We start from the raw sequence: 27,018 nt of genomic DNA on the forward strand, positions 1-27,018 counted from the left end.
TGATAGAGTTCTCTTTCTTCTTGTACTTTTGTCAACTTTAGCTTCACATATTTTGTATATTAGAGATGTATTTATGATTTGTATCTTCCTTGTATATTGAATATTTTATTATGTGGAGACCTCTCTTTATCTCCAGTCACACATACCCACCCACCTAGAAAGTCTATTGATGAAAAACTACCAGTTGCTATTTGTCTGAAAAAGATGATTTGTTTTCCCTTTTCCATCGTCTTTTTTGCTAGGCATAGAATTCTAAGGTTACATTTTTTCCCCACCCTTAGGGTTTCACTCAATTATCTTTTACTTAAAAAAATATTTCCAGGGTGCCTCGGTGGCTCAGTTGGTTAAGCCTCTGACTCTTGATTTTGGCTCAGGTCATGATCTAACAGTTAGATCAAGCTTCTCCCAACCTCCACCCTCCACCACCCATCTCTGGTTCTGCTTTGACAGTATGGAGCCTGCTTGGGATTCTCTCTCTGCCCCTTGCCCGTACATGTGTCCTCTCTCTCAAAACAAATAAACTAAAAAAGAAGTAGTCCCCAAACTTCCCAGGGCCAGATAATTAGCATAGTTCTAGCCCCAGGCAATTAAAAACATGCACTGCTTCAAAAACTATATGCCATTAATTCATATGTGAGAACACTGTCTGATTAAATCATTGTTAAGTGATTGGTAAACAGTTCCATTAAGTACAGTACAGAATATATGGGAAAACATAGGTAGAGGAGCCGAAATAAACGTGGACATTGAAGAACATCCGAGACAATGATTTCTCACTGGCTGAAGGGATTCTTTACACTAACTTCGTATCTGTGGAAATAAAGATTATCTGCTAGTTTAGTGTAGTAACGGTGTTTTCTCGACTTTACCACAAGTAGCTAGAATGTGCTCCACAATAAACAATTATAACATATATTCTCATATAATATACTGCTATTGCTATAATTGGAGAACGCAGAGGAATTAAAGAAATTATAATAGAGCTACATAACCTCTCCCCCTTGCCCCTCTGAACTCTCCCATATAATCTCAAATTTGTAGACAGATTTGTTAAACACTATAAAAAGCTTTGCACTTAATAATTTAAAATTCCTGGGGTGCCTGGGTGGCTCAGTTGGTTAAACGTGGGACATTGACTCAGGTCATGATCTCATGGCTCGGGAGTTCGAGCCCTGCGACCGGCTCTGTGCTGACAGCTCAGAGCCTGGATCCTGCCTCACATTCTGTGTCTTCTGCTCTCTCTGCCCCTCCCCACTCCTGCTCGCTCTCTCTCAAAATTAAATAAACATTAAAAAAAATAAAAATTTAAAATTCCTGGCCTCAGTGTATGGAGAAGTTAAGACACTTAAAAAGAAGAATCCATGAAGAGCTCACTCGCATTCTTTTTTAAGCCACCTTGCTACGTTTCGGTTTTTATTCTTGGTTTTGAAGGTTTCCGCAGTGTGGGCTGAGGCCCACGAGCAGACTCATCAAGGGCCACCCAGGATAGTCCCACCCATTTGTAACGTGCGAACCAGGGCCTCTCGTGGCTCCCTAGCTCTGTCGTCAACCAAAGGCCGGGGCTATGAAGCTCTGCGCGGTGCGGAGGCCCATTTAATCCGGAGGGCGTACGAAAAACACCACTGAAGCGGGGGCCCGGACCACAGCGAACGCCGAACGGTTTGCGGCGCATCTTCAAGGGCCAGCCAGATTCCGGTCGTCCCGGTAACCAGACAAAGAACGCGCTTGCGCAAACTCCTTGTCACGTGGGGCTGTGTCGGGGGCGGGACCGACGGCTGCTCCTTCGGACCCGCGGCCCCTCCCCTCTCAGCGCCGAGGCCAGCCGAGGCGGGGCAAACCTCTGCCCTTTTGCGTGGGGGTGACTCACAGCTCCTGCCCCTTTTCACTTTGGTCTCTCTTGGCGCGTTCCTCGCACCACGTGCCCTCCTGGCCGCGCCCCCAGCTGCCCTTTCCAACTGCCTGTTGGAAGTTGCTGTAAAATGTCGTGAGGGGCGCTGCCGCTTTACGGCTGCCTCTCCCAGGCAAGAGCCCGGGAGCGCCCACCGCCGTCAGCCCTGTCTCGAAGAGTCTGCTCGACTGAGACGGAGAGACCCGGCGCGCCGCTCCCCGCCCCGCCGCGCCCGTGCCGGCCGCCGGCGATGTGAGCTCGAGGTGGCTGCGGTGCCCCCTGGCCCGGGGTTGAGACGGGCGGCAGGTGCCTGTGAGGCGGGAGGGTGCTGGGGGCCTGCAGGATGGAGGAAAGCATGGAAGAGGAGGAGTGGGGCAGCTACGTGGCGATGATGGACGACCAGAACCACAACAACTGGGAGGCCGCGGTGGACGGCTTCCGGCAGCCCCCGCCACCGCCGCCACCCCCCTCGACGATCCCAGCCCCTGCGCGAGAGCCGCCAGGGGGGCAGCTGCTGGCGGTGCCCGCGGCCTCGGTGGACAGGAAAGGCCCCAAGGAGGGGCTCTCGATGGGGCCACCGCCACCGCCGGAGGCCAATGGGGTGATCATGATGTTGAAGAGCTGCGACACGGCCGCCGCCGTGGCCAAGGCGGCCCCCGCCCCCACTCCCAGCTCCACCATCAACATCAACACCTCCACCTCCAAGTTCTGTGAGTCCAGCCTCTTCCCTGCAGCCTTGGCTTTTCTCCTCCCCACCCGGACACCGAATCCACCGTTCTCGGCCAGCCCCGCTTCCTTTGTTTCAGGCCTGGGTCTCTCCTCCCCTCCCCGCCTCCCTCCCCCCTCGTTCGGTGTCTGCGGCCAGCGCCTTAGCGGCCCTGGCTTCTTGTGTTACCTGGCCTAGAGAAGCAGCCTGGTGCGCCCACAGCCCCAAGTTCTCCTGCAAATGTGATCCTTATCACAGCTGGCTATCTCAACATTAAGAAGCCCTTTTCTTCTCCGTTGCCCCTGAAAAGTTTCGCCCTCAAACGTGAGGGGAAAATTAGGCCGTCTGAGTTTCGTTAAAGGATTCTTCTTTTTTTTTTCTTTTTTGTAGTCAGAAATCTGGCAAGTTGTGTTCTTGTGCTTTTAGCTAGTCTGCGTTCGACAAGTAAGGAATTAGAAAGCTGACCAATAGTTAACACCTCGTTCTTTCCCTTCACTAGCGTGCACTTTCTACGTCCTGATAGAGAACTGTAGTTGTTTTTAGAGTGACACCAATGCGGTGGGAGCGACATCCGTTTTGAAGCTAATAATGTATGAAATTACTTGTCAAAGCGTACACTCATAAGAATAAGCCATTTAGCATGTGTACAAGATAACGTTGAACTTTGTTAGTGGTCCGCGTTAATGCTCAATTGCAGGCGGAAAGATTTAAGACCAAAATCTGTTTTGTAATCTGAAACTGACCCTAAACCGACCCTAAACGTAATTTCTATAGCTAGGAAAAAAGAGTGCTTTTGCTTTGAGTGGGGTGTTTTTTTTTTTTTTTTTTTGGAGGTGGTGGTAGTGGTGAAAAGTGACCATGGCAGCCAGATTTTTCTCTCCTATTAATAACTGCAAGTTTTAAATGACATCTGGTAAAGCAACTGGAGATTTCATTTCTAGTTACTAATTTTATCAAGCAGTACCAGTAATTGTCCAATTAGCTGTGTAGAGAAAATATCTGCCTTGATTCAAATGTATATTTAACAACCTTATGCTTTTATTTTTTTGGTGGGAACAGCCCATAATCTAATTTATTTGCCCTCAAGATACAGCTTTGGTCAAAGACATTCATATGTAGGTATGGTTGGTAAGATTTGGATATGATTTTTTTTTTTTTTTGTATCATGTGTATGTGAGAATAATATATTATATAGTTTGTGTATTGAAGTCTAGTAGTGAAACCAGGCTTTGGACAGTGTGGCCTAGTGACTTATCTAAATGCTGCAGGATCTTGTTTTAGTGCTTAAACAGTTCATTTGAGAGTTCAGAAAACATCCAGTCAAGAGCAGAAACCAATGAAATTAGGAACAAAAGAAAGACTTGCTAAACCAAAAGATCGTTCTTTGAAGATCGATAAGCTAGATAGACCTCTGGTAAGACTGATCAAGTAAAATACATGAAAATATAATTAAGTGAAAAAAAATGGGAAGTAACTACAAGCATGAGATTTCAGAAAAGAATTTTATGAATTCCTGTAGGTTAATAAGATGAAAAGTATCAATTATTAGAAAAATACACATTGAAAGTTGGTATCAGAAGAAATGGATAGCTTGAACTAATAAATATTTAACAAAGTGGAAGGAAGGGTAAAGACCTCCCCTTTCAAAAACTGGACTGAGATAAATGAGTTGCATTGGACTCTTAAATAACAATTCCTTTTTACAAGTTTAGAAACGGAAATAAAAAGATGCCTAGTTTGTTTTATAAGGTTAGTGAAATCTTGATTTTAAAACTAGATAAGGACAATATGAGAAAATTATAGACCTGTTTCAGTTATTAGCATAGATATGAAAATCCTACACATCAAATCTAACAATGTGTTAAAAGAATCCTGATCTATGGAGTTTAAGAATGTAAATATGACTCAACATCTATTTACTGTCAATATAATTTATCTCATTAATAGACTAAAGGAGGAAAATCATGATTATCTTGATACCATAAAAGCATTTGATAAGATCCAATAGCTATGTGATAAAAAACTCTTTTCCCACGATTGGGATATGAGATAACTAGATCGAGGTCATTACCAAAAACCTACAGCAAATAATAATACTTAATAGAGAAATTTTAGATTCATTCACTTTAAGATAAGTAACAAGTTAAGGATGCCCTTTATCACTATTATTGTTTAACATTCTAAGAAAAGTCCTGGCTAACACTACAAAGGGAAAAAATAAGCGTAAGGATAGGAAGGGAAGCAATAAAACCCATTATTTGCAGATAACATCACTTACCTAGAAGAACCATTAGAATTAAGAGAAACTATTAGAACTCGTAAGAGTTTAGCAAGGTTCCTGGATTCGAACCACAGGGCACCTGAGTACCTCAGTCGGTTCAGTGTCCAACTTCAGCTCAGGTCATGATCTCACAGCTCGTGAGTTCAAGCCCTGCATCAGGCTCTGTGCTGACAGCTCAGAGCCTGGTGCCTGCTTCAGATTCTGTGTCTTCCCCTCTCTCTACCCCTCCCCCACTCACACTCTGCTTCTGTCTCAAAAATAAACAAACATTACAAAAAATAGGATCAAACCATAAAAATTAATAACATTTACGCACTAGCAATAAACAGCTAGTATAGGGAATCAGAAGTAAATATCATATACAATAAAAGCAACAAAACTGTAAAGTCTGTAGAAAACTTTAAAACTTGAATAAGGAACCAGAAGAGAATCTAAATAAATCTTTCCATGCTCTTGAGATATGTTTGTTTATTATTATGAGGGTCAGTTTTCTCCATTTTATTTATTTTTTTATTTTTTATTTTTTTAAATTTTTTTTTTTTTCAACGTTTATTTATTTTTGGGACAGAGAGAGACAGAGCACGAACGGGGGAGGGGCAGAGAGAGAGGGAGACACAGAATCGGAAACAGGCTCCAGGCTCCGAGCCATCAGCCCAGAGCCCGACGCGGGGCTCGAACTCACGGACCGCGAGATCGTGACCTGGCTGAAGTCGGACGCTTAACCGACTGAGCCACCCAGGCGCCCCTGTTTTCTCCATTTTAATCTATAAATTCGATTAAACTGCCATCAGAATTCCAGTTGGTTTGTCTAACAAACTCAGTAACCTAGATCTAAAACTCATATGGCAGATAGAATAAAGTTTACGAATAGCTAAAGCAGTCTTAAAGATTTGTTTTTGGTGGGGTTTGCCTTATTGGAAATTAAGATACTATTTCAAGGCTGTAGTAATAAAAACTGTAGTGTAAGTACACAAACGGAAAAATAGACTTGGGAACAAATTAGATAGTGGAGACTTACCCATATGTGTTCAGGAGCTTAAGAGAAATCACTGGAGAAAGGAGTCCTATTAGGGAGAGTGGCTCAGTATATGGAGAAAAAAACAAACCCTATAGCACAGGCAGAATGGGTTATGGATAAATTAAAAAGACCTAGATGTGAGAGGAGAAATTATAAAATTAATGGAAGACATTGTTGAAGTTCTTTTCTTAGGGAGCAGGGACTCCTAATGCTTCAAAAATATGAAGGTGAAAAAGTAGTGATTTTGATTATATAAAAATTAAAGATTTTCATTCAGTGAAAGATGAAAGCATGAGAGAAGGTATTTGTAGTGCCCAGTATTGATAAGGGATTGATATATAGACTAGACAAGGAACTACACATCCCTAAGAAAAGGGCAACAACCTTTGTAGAAAAATAGGCAAAGGATATTAATAAATAGCTTATGGAATAGCAAATCTTTTTTTTTTTAATTTTTTTTTTATGTTTATTTATTTTTGAGACAGAGACAGAGCATGAATGGGGGAGGGTCAGAGAGAGAGGGAGACACAGAATCGGAAGCAGGCTCCAGGCTCTGAGCTATCAGCACAGAGCCCGATGCGGGGCTCGAACTCACGGACTGTGAGATCATGACCTGAGCCGAAGTCAGACGCTCAACTGACTGAGCCACCCAGGCGCCCCTGGAATAGCAAATCTTAACATGCATAGAAAGAGATGTTTGGAATTAAGTAATCAAGAGACATTCAAATTGAAAGAGTAATAGTATCTTTTCCCACCTCTTAAATTGGCAAAAAGTAGAAAGTGAGATGGCACCAAGTGTGGGTATGGATACAGGATTTGCTGGTTGCACTGACAGTGTAGTGGACCAGTGAGGTGTTGAGATGCCCAGAGTCTCTGTGGACCAAATAATGGAAGATAGCTGGAGTGTTGATGAAGCCCTGAGCTGTGACAGTGAAGGTGTGTTTCTGGACTGTAAGATGAAAACAGCTTCTGGCGGTCTGTATTTGGAATAGATAAAAAGCAAGCATTTGTTAGCTTGATAGATGCATACTAGGCGCCAGGGATTGTGTTGATCTGTCCCAGTAGAGACCATATCTGGAACAACAACTACAACTGTAGTCACCACTTGATGATTTACTATAATCCACAGTCATTCTCCAAGATTCAGGTTCTCTGCACTGACCCATTAGGTTAGTGAAACAGAATGCCGTAACAGTTACCATCCCTGTGTCTTTTACGTCTTTGAAGTTGGTTCTGTCCTCTCGTTTCCACAGAGGTGTGCTCTTGCTTTGGGTTTATTTTGTTAGAAAGGGATACATCTAGGGGATTTTATTTGGCCCTTCTTATGCTCATAACCCTTACTACATAGTGTAGGGAGCCTTTAACTGTGTGTTCAAGAACTGGGGAAATTACAGGGTGGGTCTGTGGATTCACTGGGCCCACTGAAATGGATGGAAGCCAGAACACTTTCTCAATGTGACATCACAGCTCCTGATCTGACTGGTTTACCATAGTGACGTTCTGGTCCCTTAGGGTTAATATGGGCTTAGAGCCGGCGTTAAATACCCCCCCCCCCAAAAGCCTGAGTGATTCTGTTTCCCACATGCACTGTGTCCTTGATGAAAAACTTCATGTTCTATTTGGAAAAGGCTAGGAGAATGACTTTATGCGCTTGATGGAATTTTGTAGGGTCCTTCCTCAATGGAACCCATTATCTCCTTTTTTCCAGGCGCTCTGTGTCTTTGAACAAGTTCAGCCTGCGTATTAGGTGATATGCCATAACTCTTCCATTGTGGCCACTTAAGTCAAGCCTCAGTTTGATATATCTAGAGTTTTTTTGTTTTCATTGTCTTTTTTTCTTCTCGTCAAGTAATACATTAGTATACTCCACATCTGTTTTTCTTATGGACACTATGGTTAGCCACCACCAGAGATCCAAGCCATTCTGATAACGGGTCTGGCCCTCCTGCCTGTTATAATAACCAGGCCTACTTTATATCTGACGGTTAAGTGCTTCTACTTGTCCTTTATCACCTTGGAAATCCCACTTTCCCATTGAAATCAGGGAGCTCCTTTTAGTGGCAGTATTACCCATCTTTAGCCCAGAACTAAAAAGGACAGCCACCACAGCAGTTTTCAAGGAAATCCGTGTATCCTTCACCAATGTATTTCTTAATTCCTTGATGAAGGGTCTTGGAGGACATTTAAGAGAGAGAGGTAGAGAGAGTTGAATATGATAAAAACACTCAAACAGTCTTGTCTTCGTAAGTCTAGATTCATTCTTCTGCATACTAAGGAATTTCTGGTGTTCCAAACTCACCTTCCCTCCCTCGTCCTCTTCATTCTATTCTTCCTCTTTCTCCTCTTTGTCTATTTCCTTCTTTCTCATACACCTTTTCTCCTTCCTTCTCCATTTATATTCAGTAAATTGTACCCAGTTGAGGCATAAAGTTTTATCTAGGATTTGAGCCAGCTAGAAGCTAGCCTATTGCTACGAATGCTGGCAGAAGTCAGGAAACTCCTGGATCAGAGAAAGAAATGTTATTCATGGCACCACAAATAGGGTGAGAATCAGCATATTTGCATAGGTTCCCCTTACCCCCCAAGTCTCCAGAGACAAGCACAGTACGGCCAAGATGGATGCTCCCTCATTGGGCTTGTGTTGCAGCTGAAGAATATTGAACTTGGGGAATCTACTGCTTTTACAGAAAGCAGTAAGCAAGCTTCTTCTTTGTTCAGGGGAAGATAATACCTCACCTTTCAAGGTTACCAGCTGTAGAGTGGCTCAGGTTCAAGAGCAGTTGGTCTGGGTCTTGCAGTCTTAGCACACTCAGCAAGACATGTAGGAGTGCAAGAAGCCCAAGGAAGACTACCTCTCCAAAGGTAACCATGACTGCAGTTGAGAACATTTTCATAATTTAAATACTTTTATGCCTCTTTCCTTTCAGTTCCCCACCCCCTAGCCCCACTGCTTTCTGTTACTAGGTTTTCATATAAATGGTATCATATAATCTGTGTTATTTCATGCTTGGTTTCTTTCCTTCACCCTGTATTTGAGATTCATTCATATTCTTGCATGTTACTGAGTTTAGGGCTGAGTTCTGTTTTGGCTGGGATACTACAAATTGTGTATCTGTTCATCTGTTGGTGATCATTTGGGTTGTCTCCAATTTGGGTTATTATGAATAAAGCTGTTATGAACCATCATGTGGATTTTGTGTAAATATAGGTTTCCTTTCTTCCTTTTTTTTTTTATGCTTATTTGTTTATTTTGAGAGAGTGTGCATGTGCACAGGTGGGGCAGCAGCAGAGAGAAAGGGAGAGAGAGAATCCCAAGCAGGCTCCACACACCAGTGCAGAGCCCAATACGGAGCTTGAACCCACGAACTGTGAGATCATGACCTGAGCCGAAATTAAGAGTTGGACACCCAACTGACTGAGCCACCCAGGAGCCCCTAGACATAGGTTTTCATAAATATATCTGTAAATGGAATTGCTTGGTCATACATTAGTTATATGTTTAACTTTATGAGAAACTGCCAACCTGTTTTTTCAGAATGGCTGTATCATTGTACATTCCCATTAGGAATGTGTAAAAGTTCCATTTGCTGCACATATTTATTTATACTAAGTATGCTTCACATTCTTGGAATTGTAAGGTTTTTTTTTTGGTTTTGTATTTTGTTTTAATTTTAGCCTTTTTAGAGGGAGAGTAGTAATATCTCATTGTGGTTTTGTTTTGCATTTCTCTTTTACACATGCCTTTGGCTTTTCATGTGCTTATTGCCCTTTAATGTAATTTTGTTTGTGAGAATCTTTGTGTTTCTTGGGTTGTCTTAAGAATTCAGCATTAATTTTAGATACATATTTTATGAGATAATATGTATTATGAGTGCTGTCTCTCTGGTTTGTCTTTTTATTCTTGACCATGTCCTGCAAAGAATAGATGTATTAAGTTTTGATGAAGTCTAACATCAGTTTTTTTCCTACAGCTTGTACTGTTTTTTTTTTTTTTTTTAATCTTAAGAAACATTTGCTTATCTCATAATCAGGGAGATTTTTTTTCCTATATTTTACTTTAGAAATTTTATAGTTTTAGCTTTTACGTTTAGATCTGTGATCTAAGTTATGAGTTGATACTGGTGTGTAGTAAGAGATAAGGATTGAAGTTCTTTTTTTTTTTTTTTTTTTTTTTTTAATTTTTTTTCAACCTTTATTTTTTTTTGGGACAGAGAGAGACAGAGCATGAATGGGGGAGGGGCAGAGAGAGAGGGAGACACAGAATCGGAAACAAGCTCCAGGCTCTGAGCCATCAGCCCAGAGCCCAGCGCGGGGCTCGAACTCACGGACCGCGAGATCGTGACCTGGCTGAAGTCGGACGCTTAACCGACTGCGCCACCCAGACGCCCCAAAGTTCTTTTTTTTTTTTTTGAATGGATATCCAGTTGTTTCAACACCATTTATTTAAAAGATTATCCTGTTTTTGGGGCGCCTGGGTGGCGCAGTCGGTTAAGCGTCCGACTTCAGCCAGGTCACGATCTCGCGGTCCGTGAGTTCGAGCCCCGCGCTGGGCTCTGGGCTGATGGCTCAGAGCCTGGAGCTTGTTTCCGATTCTGTGTCTCCCTCTCTCTCTGCCCCTCCCCCATTCATGCTCTGTCTCTCTCTGTCCCAAATAAATAAACGTTGAAAAAAAAATAAAAAAAAAAAAGATTATCCTGTTTTTACTGACTTACTTTGGCGACTTGTTGAAAAATAGCTGACCATGTATTTGTGGGTCTAAATTCCATTAATCTGTTGTTGGGTGTATCATATCTAGGATTGTTAAATCTTCTTGTTGAATTGGTTGGTTGATCATTATGGAACTCTGTCTTTATCTTACTCTGAAGGATGCTTTTCTTGTTAGCTGTTCAGTTTTTTTTTTTCTTCAGAATTACTGTTAACACAATGTATCTTTTCCTATTATTTTATTGTAATCTGTATGTATTTAAAGTGCATTTCTTGTATACAGCATGTGGTTTTGTTTTGCTTTTTAAAATCTGGTCTAACAACCTCTGCCTTTTAATTGGAACATTTAGACCATTTACACTTAATGTAATTAATGACATGGTAGGGTTTAAATCTACCATCTTCCAATTTATTTTCTCTTTGTCTCCTCTGTTCTTTTGTTTTTCTTAAATTTCCTCTTTACCTGTCTTTTCATTAATTATTTTTTATGATTCATTGTTTGTCTCCAGTTTGGCTTATTAGCATGCCTTTTTTTTTATATATATTTTAGTAAATTTAGTATTTACGGTATGAAAACTAAACTTATCACAGTGTACCTTCAAGTATTAGACCACTTCACATATAGTATAATAATCATATCAGTATACTTCGTTTCTTCTTCCTGCCCTTTACGCTGTGTTGCCACTGCTATAATCTTCTACATATAACGTGTCAAATATAGAGTTGCTAACTCAGCTTAAAACAAAGATTTATCTTGAAAAAAAAATTGAGGTGAAATTTATGTAACATAATACTCACCATTTTAAAGTGAACCATTCAATGGCATCTAGTGCATTCACAGTGTAGTGCAACTATCTCTTTATCTGGTTCCAGAACATTTTCATCACCCTAAAATAACGTGTCTTACCTGTTAAGCAGTTACTCCCCATTCCTCCCTCCCATCAGCCTCTGGCATCCATCAACCTGCTTTCTGTCTCTATGGGTACACCTATTCTGGATATTTCATATGAATGGAATCATAATATATGAAACTTGTCTTAAATAATCAAAAATTGGAAAGTATTTTATATTTACTTAGTTATTGTTTCTATTACTCTTTATTCCTTTGCTTGGACCCAAGTTTTCACCACTTTTCTTCTGCCTTGAGAATTTCCATTAACATTTCTTATCGTGTAGTCCTTTTGGCCTTGAATTTATTCAGCTTTCGTTTGCCTGCACAAGTAGTTTACCTTTATTTACTTTTTAAAATTTTCTTTTCTCTTTTTTAATTTTATTTTTTCAATTTACATCCAAATTAGCGTATAGTACCACAGTGATTTCAGGAGTAGATTCCTTAATGCCCCTTACCCATTTAGCCCATCCCCCCTCCCACCACCCCTGCAGTAAGCCTCTGTTTGTTCTCCATATTTAAGAGTCCCTCATGTTTTGTCCCCCTCCCTGTTTTTATGTTATTTTTGCTTCCCTTCCCTTATGTTCATCTGTTCTGTGTCTTAAAGACCTCATATGAGTGAAGTCCTAGGTTTGTCTTTCTCTGACTAATTTCGCTTAGCATAATACCCTCTAGTTCCATCCACGTAGCTGCAAATGGCAAGGTTTCATTCTTTTTGATTGCCGGGTAATACTCCATTGTATATACATACCACATCTTCTTTATCCATTCATCCATCGATGGACATTTGGGCCCTTTCCATACTTTGGCTATTGTTGATAGTGCTGCTATAAACATGGGGGTACACGTGTCCCTTCGAAACAGCATACCTGTATCCCTTGGATAAATACCTAGTAGTGCAATTGCTGGGTCGTAGGGTAGTTCTGTTTTTAATTTTTTGAGGAACCTCCATACTGTTTTCCAGAGTGGCTGCACCAGCTTGCGTTCCCACCAGTAGTGCAAAAGGGTTCCTTTTTCTCTGCATCCTTGCCAACACCTGTTTTTTCCTGAATTGTTAATTTTAGCCATTCTGACGGGTGTGAGGTGGTATCTCATTGTGGTTTTGATTTGTATTTCCCTGATGGTGAATGATGTTGAGCATTTTTTCATGTGTCAGTTGGCCATCTGGATGTCTTCTTTGGAGAAGTGTCTATTCATGTCTTTTGCCCATTTCTTCACTGGATTATTTGTTTTTTGGGTGTTGAGTTGATAAGTTCTTTATAGATTTTAGATACTAACCCTTTATCTGATATGTTGTTTGCAAATATCTTCTCCCATTCTGTCGGTTTCCTTTTAGCTTTGCTGATTGTTTCCTTCACTGTGCAGAAGCTTTTTATTTTGATGAGTTCCCAATAGTTCATTTTTGCTTTTGTTTCCCTTGGCTCCAGAGGTGTGTTAAGTAAGAAGTTGCTGCAGCCAAGATCAAAAAGGTTTTTGCCTGCTTTCTCCTCGAGGATTTTGATGGCTTCCTGTCTTACATTTAGGTCTTTCATTCATTTTGAGTTTATTTTTGTGTATGGTGTAAGAAAGTAGGTCCAGGTTCATTCTTCTGCATGTTGCTGTCCAGTTTTCCCAGCACCACTTGCTGAAGAAACTGTCTTTATTCCATTGGATATTCTTTCCTGCTTTGTCAAAGATTAGTTGGCCATATGTTTGTGGGGATCCATTTCTGCATTCTCTGTTCTGTTCCATTGATTTGAGTGTCTGTTTTTGTGCCAACTTTACCTTTATTTTCTAAGGATATTTTTGTTGGATATAGAATTCTAGATGGGCAATTTGTGTTTTGTTGTGTTTTTCTTTGTCAACACTTTAAAGATGTTTTTCCTTGTCTTCTGGCCTGCCTTGTTTCTTATTTAATAAATGTCTGTATAGTCTTATCTTTGTTACTCTCTCTAACGTGTCTTTTTTTTTCTGGTTGCTCTTAGGATTTTCATTTATGCCTTAAGTTTTCAGCAGTTTAGTTGTTACATTCCTTGGGGTAGGGTTTTCTTTATGTTTATTCTTTTTATTCATTGAGATTCTTGGATTTGTAGGGTTTTAGAATTTGTCAAATTTGGGGTGCCTGGATGGCTCAGTTAGTTAAGCGTTTGACTTTGGCTCAGGTCATGATCTTACAGTTTGTGGATTTGAGCCCCACACCCTGCTTTGGGCTCTGTGCTGACAGCTCAGAGCCTGGAGCCTGCATCGGATTCTGTGTCTCCCTCTCTCTCTGCCCCTCATCTGCTCATGCTCTTTCTCTGTCTCTCAAAAGTAAATAAACATTAAAAAAAAAAAAGAATTTGTCAAATTTGGAACATTATCGTTCATTTTATATGTATATGTGAATATATATACGTATTTAGATTTACCATTCCCCGTCAGTTACACATATTGTTAGACCACTTGTTATTGTGCCCTGAATCACCGAGATTCTGATCATTATCTTTTTTCGTTTTTTTTTTTCCCCCTCCCTGTGCCTCAGTTCAGATAGTTTCCATTGCTACGTCTTCCTTGGTATCTGATCTGCTGTTAATCCTGCTTTTATTCAGCAGGAGGTCGAGCTGTTTGTAATGTAGGCCATCATTGAGTCCAGGTTTGAGCCAGTTAACGGAGCAAACTGTAATAACCATATCTAGTTGCTTGAGGTAGTGCAATAAATAATCTTTAGTGAGTATATTCCTTTTGATAACTTAAGTGTTATCTAAAGTTATGTTTCCTTCTACTCAGTACCCGTAGAATCTGATCCCATGTGTATTCTCTAGGTTTTTGTTAACATAAAGTATTTTCTTTTTTTTAATTTTTAAATATTTATTTAAAATTTTTTTTGATGTTTATTTTATTTTTGAGAGAGAGCATGAGTGGGGGAGGAGCAGAGAGAAAGGGAAACAGAATCTGAAGTAGGTTCCAGGCTCTGAGCTGTCAACACAGAGCCCGACTTGTGGCTTGAACCCACAGACCGTGAGGTCATGACCTGAGCTGAAGTTGGAGACTTAACCGACTGAGCCACCCAGGTGCCCCAGTGTTTGTTTTTGAGAGAGAGACAGAGTGTGAGCAGGCAAGGGGTACAGAGAGAGGGAGACACAGAATCTGAAGCAGGCTCCAGACTTCGAGGTGTCAGCACAGAGCCCAACGTAGGGCTCGAACTTACGAACCACCAGATCATGACCTGAGCTGAAGTTGGATGGTTAACTGACTGAGCCACCCAGGCACCCCTCCAACATAAGATATTAATGTCTTTGGACATCTTAGAGTCTTCCAAGAGTCTGTAGTGTTTTTTGGAATGTAAGCTGACTCCCGTTGGTTTATATTTAGTACTTGTTCCCCTGGAGAATCTGATTTAGTTGGAGGTTTAGGGACAGCTTGTAGGTAAGGCATGTGGAGATCTGCATTCCCTTGTAGGTTTCAGGTAATGTCATGACAGAGTCTTTAGTTAGGTAAAGACTAGCTTCATATTGTGGAGGACGGGTACTTCTTAGGCAGGGAAGGCTCAGTGACTTTTGTGAGGTCAGAGTTCCCAGATTGATCAGAGTCCACCAGACTGGTTCCATTTCAAGTCTCAAGGTCGTACTGTTTCACAGTCAGTACCCTTTCACTTAGATTTATCTAAGATGGGGCGCCTGGGTGGCGCAGTCGGTTAAGCGTCTGACTTCAGCCAGGTCACGATCTCGAGGTCCGGGAGTTCGAGCCCCGCGTCAGGCTCTGGGCTGATGGCTCGGAGCCTGGAGCCTGTTTCCGATTCTGTGTCTCCCTCTCTCTCTGCCCCTCCCCCGTTCATGCTCTGTCTCTCTCTGTCCCAAAAATAAATAAAAACGTTGAAAAAAAAATTTTAAAAAGATTTATCTAAGCTTTAAATTATTTTTGTATGGTTATTGTGTGTAACTTGCAGGATCATTCTGTTTCTGATTTTTGAGGTATGTCAACCCTGTGCCTGTAAGAATTAAGAGATTCTTTTATGACAGTCACGGATGCTCTTTGGTCTTTGTTCATTGAGCTAATAATTTTCTTAAAGTTTTCACCTGTTACCAGAATCAGTTTACTCCACAGTCTGTGTTTCTCATTTCCATCATAACTGCCAGAACAGTCTGCCGTGTCGTTTCCTCAAGAACTTTATTCTGGGTATCCATAGGTGATAATTTAACTCTTTACTGCTGCCTGACAGGTCCTGTTGTATTATGTTATCTGATGTTGGCACGGTCATCCTTGTCTAAATCCACCTAGATCGCAGGGTGCCTGGGTGGCTCAGTTGGTTGAGTGTCTGACTCGGTTTTATCTCAGGTCATGATCTCGTGGCCCATGAGTTTGAGCCCCATGTCAGACTCTGTTGCCAGCGCAGAGCCTGCTTGGGATTCTCTTTCTCTCCTTCTGTCTCTGCCGCTCCCCAGCTCACGTACTCTTTCTCTCTCTCTCTCTCTCTCTCTCTCTCAAAAGAAATAAACTTAAAAACAAAAGAAATCCAACTAGATGGGAAAACCAGAGCCAGCTTCCTAGCTTATGAGAGTGTGTCCTTAACTACTCCAGTACCAAATACTTTATCATTTATAGTTCAGTGCAAGCAATCACTAGGTATCCAAAGCAAGAAGAGATTTAATACTGGAATTAGGTCCTTGAAAAATTGTTGAAGAGGTTGGAGGTATAGAAGTCAGTGAGGCTGCTCCACTCGAGCTGAAGGCAGGCTCCTGCTGGTGCTGCGACACCACTATGCTTACGTCATCACACCTGCCTCCCTCATCCCTGAAGCTGGTCACCAGACCCTGGAACTTGGAGTTGGGATGCCACAAATTCTAACGTCTCTTGACTTGCCAGAATCACCGGCAGCAATAATACATCCTTTGTCTCACTTTGGCCTTCCAGATTTCACTCAGGTGTGTCTCATTGGTGGAATCCGATTTGGGAAGTGTAATTATTTAGTTCAGCTTTACATTGTACATTGGTTAGCTTTCTGTGATAATAACTCCCCACATCTCAGGAGCTTATGGAACAGCGCAGGTTTATTCTTGCTCATGTTATATTTGTGGCTGGCAGTTGGCTGTGGCTTTTCACATGTCCTCTCATTTGCAAGAGCAGCTCTTTTCTGGGTCCTGTCACTCTTGGCAGAGGCAAACAGAGGAAAGTGGACAGAAGCACTAAATGGCTTTTAAAGCTTTTGCTCAGATGTAGCACGTCACATCTGCTCATATTGCAAATATATTAAATAGAGTGGAATGAATGGTTCCCTGTTGCAAAGTATTGGGGATGGAGGCAGGTGGGACTGGGGTTTGAGGGTAAAAGGCAGTGAGGGGATAAAGACGGATAAAGACAGGGACTGGGGGGGATCTTGCCTTGACTGACAATACTGTGCAGTGGTCTCAGGAAAGTGATTAACCTAGTGCACCAAATGGTTCTCTTCAGGTAAACAAAAGTTTCACGGTATTTTAAATTGAACTCCGTGAAATCACTGTTTTTTTTTTTTAAATTAATGATTAAAAATGTGTTAAAATGGACTTTTGAATTGGATGAAAAGTGTTAACTGATTTTAGTAAATCCTACCCTTTGCATCTGCCAGTTTCCAGATTGGTTGATCCTTTGGCAAGCGTATCAGTTAATACATTCAGGTCTTAAAATATGCTCTGTTTATAGCATCTGTGGTCGTGACTGGGTATTTTCTTACCTTTCAGTTTAGTGGAGTTGTGCCGCAGTAAGTGGCACTATGATACTGATTGATTGGCCGGATTTCAGGATCTCATTGGGAGTCTTGTCTTGCCATTTTTGACATGTATTGCATAAAGTGACACTGATGAAACCTTAAGGGAAAGTCATTGTAATGTTTATATAAGGCCCAGTCCCAAATCCCTAAAGGAAATGAATGCTGCTTGCTTCCTCTTTATTATTTTTTTAATGTTTATTTATTTTGAGAGAGAGAGAGGGAGGGAGGAGGGAGGGAGAGAGGGAGAACAAACCCAAAAACAGGGGAGGGACAGAGAATCCCAAGCAGGCTCCACACTGTAAGCACAGAGCCCAATGTGGGGCTCGATCTCATGAACTGTGAGATCATGACCTGAGCTGAAACCAAGAGTTGGGACGCTTAACAGACTGAGCTGCCCAGGTGCCGTGCTTACTTCCTCTTTAAACTGTAACTCTGTAAGCTGTAGACTGTATGTAATCACATGGTAAACTGTTAAATACCATATAAAAATTATTATTGATAGCCTTTTGTAACATGTCTTGGCAGGAGAAACTGGCTTTCCCTTTTTCTTTCTACTTTTGTAGTCATTAGGCTTTTAACCTCTATGGGTAGAGTTATATATAGGTCCATACTTTGTAGTTGCAGTTGTTCTGACCAGACATCTGAATGGCATTTTATTCATCGAATATTTATTTAGGGTCTTCTGTATGCCAGGGTAATACTTTAGTCTCTGTTGATGAGATAGAGGTTAGTGTGGAAGATGATGACAGATAATTATGATACGTTATGATTAAATGCTATAGTAAAGTTATATAAGTGCATGGTAGCATAGAGGAAAAAGAGAATCTTTATGAAAACCAATAAAAGTTTGTCAGGTGGGTTGAGGAGGCAAGATTGGGCTCAAGGAGACTTCCTTTGCAGAGGGAGCAGCCTGTGCTTAAGACCCAGAGTTGAAATTGTTGGAACACAGGGTTTGAGGAGGGAGTGGTACAAATTAAACCTAAATGGATAGAAAGTTGTGTAGATGTGAGGGGCCTGCCATGTTAAAGATAGGATTTTCTCCTGTAGGAATAGGAGCCACAGAGGGTATTAAGGGAGTCAGCTTGGCAAAATTTGTCTTAGCATGTTAATTTAGATTAGAAAGGAGAGAATGGAGGCCTTGAGACTAGCTAGGGGGTTGTAATTTGTTGTAGTCTAGACAAGAAATGATGATGTGAATGAATAAAGCATTGGAAGAGATCATTTTTCAGATTTTAGAAATATTTGGGGACTAGAGTCTATAAAATTTGGTGGTGAAGGAGGGAGGATATAGATGTGGGAAGAGTATAGGTAGGTAGAGGTGTGTGTGTGTGTGTTTCTGTGTGTGTATGTGTCTTTTTTTAAGGTCTATGGAATAGTCACATAGAAAGGTCTAGTGCGCAGTTGGTAAAATCTGAGCTTTCTCATTCCGTGTGCCTTAGAATATTGGAAATCCTGAAATACTGAAACAAAAATTTCTTTCCAGTGCATTTGTTTTTCTGAGCATTTGAGATTCACCAAACTCATTGGCCTTAATACAAAACAGCACAAAACTTTGTTTTTATTAAGGTACAGGTTTATCATTTAAAAACTTAAACTAGGGGCGCCTGGGTGGCGCAGTCGGTTAAGCGTCCGACTTCAGCCAGGTCACGATCTCTCAGTCCGTGAGTTCGAGCCCCGCGTCAGGCTCTGGGCTGATGGCTCAGAGCCTGGAGCCTGTTTCCGATTCTGTGTCTCCTTCTCTCTCTGCCCCTCCCCCGTTCATGCTCTGTCTCTCTCTGTCCCAAAAATGAATAAACGTTGAAAAAAAAAAATTAAAAACTTAAACTATATGAAAACCTATGTAATGAAAATCAGTGGTTCCCTCCTCTTCCACTTTCCATTTCTAACCCTCTAACTCAGAGTCAACTTTTGGTTCATTTAGCTGTTTCTTCTAGTATTTATCTACATACTTCAGTTGCTGTTATTGCTTAATTTTTCACTTTTATATGATCTGTTGGCTTCCTGTTATTAATGTGAGGTTTTAGTTCTCTTATACTTCTACCTACCTTACCCCTCAATTCTTTTAATACCACAATTTTTGGATCAATTAATAAGCCATCTTTACATTATGATTATGGCCAGGAATGCATTCGGATTACATTTTCCTACACATAGATCTTCGTTATTAGTTGCTTTGTTTACACTTACATAATGTGTCAAACTTATTTTTAAAACTCTTCAGTGGCTTCATCAGATTCACCATGTATCTGTCACTGGTATTTTAAAAATGTTCCATTAATCAGTATTTTCGTGTCTGCTTGTGAAACTGTTAATCTGTTTCTATTTATTCTTTAGGGCCACTGCCCAGTTGCTACTCAGGGGCTTCCCAGATAGTGTTTTCCGGTGTGTGTGTGTGTGTGTGTGTGTGTGTGTGTGTGTGTGTGTAGAACTTATCTTCTACTAGCTTCCTGAGAAAATGTGTATATATAATAAAGTTTTGTCTTTCCATGTCTAAAAATTCTGCTTTCACACTTGATTGATGTTTTGACTGGGTATAGAATTATTAACTGAAAATAACTTTTCCTTGGAATTTAAAGCGTTGCTTCATTGACTTTAAGCTTGCAGTATTACACTGGAGACTTCGGGTGCCATTTTAATTCTTGTTCTTTTGAACTAACCAAACTCCACACCCGAAAAACAAATAATTCAGTGAAGAAATAGGCAGAAGACATGAATAGGCACTTTTCTAAAGAAGACATCCAGATGGCCAACAGGCACATGAAAAGATGCTCAGTGTCACTCCTCATCAGGGAAATACAAATCAAAACCACGCTGAGATACCACCTCACTCTGGTCAGAGTGGCTAAAATGAACAAATCAGGAGACTATAGATGCTAGAGAGGATGTGGAGAAATGGGAACCCTCTTGCACTACTGGTGGGAATGCAAACTGGTGCAGCCACTCTGGAAAACAGTGTGGAGGTTCCTCAAAAAATTAATAGATCTACTCTATGACCCAGCAATAGCACTGCTAGGAATTTACCCAAGGGATACAGGAGTGCTGATGCAGAGGGGCACTCGTACCCCATGTTTATAGCAGCACTTTCGACAATAGCCAAATTATGGAAAGAGCCAAAATGTCCATCAACTGACGAATGGATAAAGAAGATGTGGTTTATATATACAATGGAATACTCCTTGGCAATGCAAAAGAATGAAATCTGGCCATTTGTAGCAATGTGGATGGAACTGGAGAGTGTTATGCTAAGTGAAGTAAGTCAGGCAGAGAAAGACAGATACCAGATGTTTTCACTCATATGTGGATCCTGAGAAACTCAACAGAAGACCAGGGGGGAGGAGAAGGGGGGAAAAAGTTACAGAGAGGGAAGGAGGCAAACCATAAGAGACTCTTAAATGCTGAGAATAAACTGAGGGCTGATGGGGGGTGGGGGGGTAGGGAAAATGGGTGATGGGCATTGAGGAGGGCACCTGTTGGGATGAGCACTGGGTGTTGTACGGAAACCAGTTTGACAATAAATTTCATTAAAAAAAAATAATAATAATTGTTCTTTTGTATGTGACCTTTTTTCCCCTTGAGAAAATTTCTGGGATGTTTTCTTATTTTAATGTGTCAATATTTTTTTCCCTTTATGTTTTTTCTATTCTTTCTTTTTTTCTGGAATTATTGGTGGTTATATGTTAAATTTCCTGTTTTTGTCTTCTGTTAACTACTTTTGCCATATTTAATCTCTTCCTCAATGTTTTGGGAGAATTTCTTGATATTTTCTTCAGTTGGTTTTTTTTTTTAACAGTTGCTATATTTTTACATTAAGATCATTTGGATTGCTTCTTTTTCATGGCAGTCTTTAGTTTTTATTTTACATCTCCAAGGATAGTAATTATATGGGTTTTTTAAAGTTTTTAAAAAGTTCTCATATCTTTCTTTTTATCTTTTCAATTTTTGTTTTGATTTCTCATGTCAACTTTCTGCAGATATTGGTGATCTGTAGTAGTCTGTTCATACTTAAAACTGAAAAAGGCTAATTGTGGTAGTTGTGTGTTTACAAGGGACCTTACCAAGTATAAGTGTTGGCCTTCATTTTAGGCTATTTAGATGCAGAGCTGCTATTTTGTTGGAGAACTGCCAAATATTAGTATGTGAATATCTTTTCTCTGGCACTGTTGAGTTTCTCTAGAGGGAGGATCTTCATTCTGGGAGAATGGTGGGGGAGGGGTAAGTGGAACAGGAAGTAAAGTGCATTTTTCCTGGTCCATGGCATTCCCTAACTTACGAAAAGGAGCAGGATTAGATGTTTGAGCATTTCTTATGTTGACTTTTTAATCTTTTTATTTATTTTTTATTTTAGAGCGAGCAAGTGGGGGTGAGGGGTAGAGGGAGAAAGTGAGAAAGAGAGAGCGAGATAGAGGGAGAATCTCAAGCAGGCTCCACAGTCAGTACGGAGCCTGATGCGGGGCTCAATCCCATGACCTTGGGATTATAACCTGAGCTGAAATCAAGAGTTGGATGCTCAACCAACTGAGCCATCCAGATGCCCCTCTTCTGTTGACTTTTGGCTTTTACTTAAATCAGTCCTGTGCTTTGTGCACACGTTTGTGCAGGTACCCCTTACCTCCTTAATGTATCTATGTCTCAGAGTCCCAGGCTTTTATCTTTCAGTTTTTGCACAGAATAACCCTTCTGTAGACATGCAACCAATCTTCCTTCCTTCCCACTGCCCATTCTCTGCTTCTAACCCATACTCCTTGTATCTTGTCTTCGAGCCCTGAACTTCTCAAGGTCCTGCAGGGCAAAATTAGCTACTTTTTGATGCTTGCACCTCAGCACACACTGCCTTATGCTACTACTTCAAAGTTAAACTTACCTGGTCTTAATGTCACGGAGAGATTGACTTGTATAAGTCTTTGAGGAAATCAGCAGACTTCTAAAACTATGGCAGACTTGCACTTGGCATGGTTTACACCTGTGTATTCAGTTGGACAGATACTTTCTATATGAATATTAAGAGATTTGGGATTAGTTGGAATTAGAGCTATAATGATAGCCCTTGACCTTTTCATATATACTGTTATAACATGTTCGTTTTAGGATGTGTGTCACAGTCTCAAGTGTGATGTTGTAATTGTACAATAATGTGTAGTAATTCTTCTAGAGGTTTGTAGATTTCATTGTTGCTGTTTGGCTGCTGTAGCTGGTTTTCTGATCAAGTAGTGATGAAGGACATTTGCATCATTACATTTCATTACATTTTGTCAAATTGAGAAATGTGTGGATTTTTAAGCAGTAAAACAGTAATGAAGTGCTTTTCCTATACAAGTTTTACAGTGTTTTTAGGAAAGAAACATGTTATTTTAACCAAGGCAAAGCAGGTTATATATTTAGTTTCATATAGTTAGTATGTAAAAAGTCTTTTGTGGATTCTGTTTGGGGAGGATAGGATAGGATGGGGTGGGAAGCACAGAACCTTTAAACAATATTAATAAGGACTTACAGAAATAAAAATAAGATAGTAGTGTTAATTTAATTGTTTATGTGAATGTAACTTCATTTTTACATGGAATGATTTCTTAATGATCACAGGAGACATTTTATATTGTCCATAGTATTTAATTGAATGAAACCACAAACTCTAAGTCTTAGAAACTTCCTAAACAAATACCTGAAGCATGGAACTTTTAAAAGGTTTTTGCCTGCTTTTTTTTTTTTAATGCTTATTTATTTATTTTTGAGAGAGAGAGAGAGAGAGAGAGAGAGAGAGAGAACACGCATGTGAGGGGCAGAGAGAGAGGGAGACAGAATCCGAAGCAGATTCCATGTTGTCAGGGCAAAGCCTGATGCAGGACTTGAACCCATGAACTGTGAGATCATGACCTGAGCCACAGTTGGACACTCACCCTACTGAGCCACCCAGGTGCCCCAGGTTTTTGCCTACTTAAGAAACAGTTGCTTCATTAGGACTTAACATTAGCTGCCCTCCTCTGTTGGCAAATCAGAATATACCTAACTTGTAGGGGTTTTTTTCTCCTAAGGGAAAGGATATTTAAAGTATTTGGTAACCCCTGTTACTATTTTTTTTTTTTTTAAACCAGCTAGTTCTCTTATGAACAGCTAAGTATTAACGATCTCTTGTGTCAGTATCAAGTTATTTTCCTTTTGAGAGAAATAAATAATTGGAAATTTCTTTTTTTTAGTTAACACCCCATTTATTTATTAGAATACATTACTTTGTTCTGCTTCAGAGTCTCCTGTTTTATTCTATTCCTTTTCTTCATTCCCACGGACTTTCCCCCAATCCCCAGGCTTTGTTCTTGGCCTTCAGCTTCTCTCTGTCCATTACTTGAAAGTGTTCAGTCATCCCATTGTGCTGGAGAGAGTAGAGCATTCTACCAGGTGGTAATGTTTTGGACAACACAGGTTTACTGGATTGTTACTGATGATGGATGCGCAGGCAGACTGTGGCAATAAGAAGTCATACTTTTTTTCCCAAGATCACATACACTAGCCAGAGTTAAATAGAAAACCCAGAGCTTTTTGCCCTAGTCCATTCTGTCACCTTATCTAGTTGTCATTAATTATAGTTAAGAAGTCATTGCATTTGAGACATAATTTGGCCTATTAAATTTGGCTTAATCATTTAATTTGTAATTGCCTTTGTTGTATTTTTTTTTTGAAGTTTGTTTATTTTTGAGGGTGAGACAGACAGAGCATTGGGTGGGGGCGGGGGCGGGGGGGGGCGGGGAGGGGGTTAGGGCAGAGGCAGAGAGAAAGGGAGACACAGAATCCGAAACAGGCTGCAAGCTCTGAGCTGTCAGCACAGAGCCCGTCACGGGGCTTGAACTCACGAACTGTGAGATGGTGACCTGAGCCGAAGTCTGATGCTTAACCCACTGAGTCCCCCGGGCGCCCTGCCCTGCCTTTGCTGTATTCTTCAGGAGTCAATTCTGAATGAAGGCAGTGTTCTTGGTGGGAAGAAAAGAGACATAGAGGAATATATAAAGTTAAGGAATTTTTGATATGAAAACAGCTCCTAGCTGTTGTTTCACCATTCTTCTTTGATACATTTACACCTTTATTTGACTCTACAAGTTGTTCAGAATACACCTGTGACCCTGGCTGTCCTGAGCTGCTGGAGTAGCATTAGGCTGTGGGTCTCACTCAGACTTGAGCAGGTGTAAGAATCACCTGGGGTGCTTGGTAAACAGATCCCTGTATTGTGAATCACTCCCCGCTCCTCTCCAAGTTTCTGATTCAGTAGTTTTGGGCTAGGGCCTGGCAGTTGGCATTTACAACAAATTTAGATGATACTGACACTGTTCTGAGTATCACGCTTGGAGAACCACTAATATAAGGTAATGAAAGGTCTTGCAGTAGACCAAGTATAGATTAATAATGCCTGATATAATTTCTGAATACATCTTCCCCTTCCTTACAAACAAATAACAAAGAAATTCAAAAGGAATAGTAGAACTTAACCTGGTTTGCTTCAGTCTATGTGAAATAAAATATGCTTTAAACTTTAATTCCAGAACAACCACTAAGTGGTATGCCATCAACTGTTTTTATAGTAAGCATTTATTTTGGTTTTCGGTAAATTAATTCACGTGTTAGTGAGTACTTGTCATGTGCTAGGCACTCTTTGGCGGGAGTTGGGGCTGTAGTAGTAAATTCCTCCTCCAGGGGGCGAGTGTCTAGTTTGAGGGAGATGGACAGTATGTAATATGTCAAGTTTTGATGAATTACTTGGATAAATAAGTATGAGAATTGAACATATGTATTCCTGCCTGGTGTGAATTATATATCTCTAATAGTTTCTTATTTATTAATAACCTGCTAATATTCCCGAACCTTAGATTTCAACTATTCCATGTGTTTTAGACTTTATTTCACTTTATTTTAGTAAAGATCAACTAAGCAACTTTCTCAGTAGGACTTAGACTGCATGAACTTGCTATCTAATAAATACGTGTTTCTAGGTTTAAGTCTTGTGGCATGATGTTTTGAGGCTAACACTAGGGATTTTACATTTTTTGAACCGGACTGTCTCTAGAGAGCACTGCATTCTTCAGTTCATTGAAATGCTCATTGTTCTGATTTTTATACTAGGCCTGCTTTACTCATTTATATTACTGACCTGGGCCTTGTTGGGTTTTGAGTTTTAATACCTTTAAACTGCTTAAAAAGTAGTGCATTATTTTCAAGCTGGAAAACACAACCTAGATAAAATTTAGAAATCTAATGGTAATTTTTGTTCGGTGTCCATGCTTTATATTTCTTTCGGTCAGTCTGAACTTCTTTGTGGACAAAGTTGAGAGTGACTGACTACATTTCTCTAACAAGAGGATCTAGTTTTAAAATTCAAGGCTACATACTGCACACATACAAACACATGCTTTGTATGTATGTGTATATATTTTTTTAAATCAGGGATTAGGTTGAGATTAGCAAGGAAATAATAGATACCTTGAAGTTTCTTGGATTGTCATTTTAAGTGTTGATTGCAGATTGGCATGAAAAACTTAACTAATCTTTGGCTAAGAGTTTACACCAACATGTGCTCATTCTTCATACTACCTCTGGTTCTCTTGATGCTTGTCTGTATTCTGTTCTTTTGCTACCATGGTGAAGATCAGCTGGTTTCCTAGAAGAAAGTGATGTTAGCTAGTGTCTTAATCCATTCAGCTGTTAGAACAATATCAGAGACTGCATGGCTTATAAATCACAGAAACTTATTTCTCACGGTTCTGAAGGCTGGGAAGTCCAAGATGAAGGCACTGGCGAATTCAGTCTGGCAAGGGCCTACTTCCAGGTTCCTGTAGACTGTCTTCTTGCTGGCGACTTCTATTGCATAAGGAGTGAGGAATGTCTCTGGGGTGCTAATTCCATTTGTGAGGGCCTCACTCCCATGACCTAATTACCTCCCAGAGGCCCTTCCCAGTACCATCACATTGGAGGTTAGGATTTCACCATATGAATATTGGGGGAAGAAACACAGGTAGTCTGTAATAGCCAGCATTTAATAGAGGTCAGCCAAATTGGCTACTTATTTATTTATTTTCGAAGCAAAATATATGTAGAAATAGACGTATATTATATTTATAGATGGAAATGTAAAGTGGAAATAGATACGGCTTTTTTTGATGTGGAAATAGGCTTTAAGATTTTCTTCTGTGATCATGCCTTTTTCATTTTGGTTTTAAAGTCTCTTTTCAAAGATACTTAAAAGCAGAACATAAAAAAAAAAAATGCCACATGAAAGATACCTGAGAGGCATCAGCAATTACTGCTTCTGTAGTGGGACTCCATTCTGTACTTACAGCCGCAGGATTTTACATTTTAGATTCTTTTTTCTCCTTTGTATCCTTGACTTGGTGATTTGCTGAAGTGTAAAGCCTGTGGTTGAGAAGTAGGAGTGCTTTCCAGTTGCAAGCAGAGGTGGAGATCATCGAACTCAGCAGTTGGGGTGCCATGGGATGATTATGTTAATTCTTGGCTTCTGTATTTGAAGTTTTCTTTCTGAGCATGTCACTTACCTTCATTAAGCCTCACCTTTTGGTGTAGAGTGGGTATGTGATCTGGTTTAGGTGATATAGGAGATTCAGTAAACTAGAACCACGTAGAAGAGAAAATCGCTTTCGGTAGATCGCTGACAGTGGCCTTTGTGTTTGTGGACAGAGTAAACGGGTGGGGCACCAACAATTTCTGCTGTATTCTCAGATATGCTGAGCTTCTCTTACATCCATTCTCATCTCAGTACACAGCAACCCCATCCTTTGGTGCTCAGGCCAGAAACTTTGGAGTCATTCTGGACCCTTCTGTCATATCTCACATCTAGAC

At 40.5% G+C, this 27,018-nt stretch overlaps 1 protein-coding gene across 5 annotated transcripts in view; it reads left to right on the top strand.

The window, feature by feature from the left end:
* Window positions 1-1,983: 1,983 nt before the first annotated feature.
* CACUL1 (CDK2 associated cullin domain 1) overlaps window positions 1,984-27,018 on the top strand; it is an 83,425-nt gene continuing 58,390 nt past the window's right edge. For all 5 annotated transcript variants that reach the window (XR_003972740.1, XR_003972738.1, XR_003972737.1 and 2 more), the window contains exon 1: window positions 1,984-2,598. Coding sequence is in view for 1 of the 5 variants with exons in the window: in XM_030333994.1 (XP_030189854.1) it covers window positions 2,232-2,598 (367 nt within the window). In the remaining 4 variants the exon portion in view is untranslated. The remainder of the gene's footprint in view (window positions 2,599-27,018) is intronic.

The sequence above is a fragment of the Lynx canadensis genome, chromosome D2 (assembly GCF_007474595.2).
Source record: "Lynx canadensis isolate LIC74 chromosome D2, mLynCan4.pri.v2, whole genome shotgun sequence".
NCBI lineage: Eukaryota > Metazoa > Chordata > Mammalia > Carnivora > Felidae > Lynx > Lynx canadensis.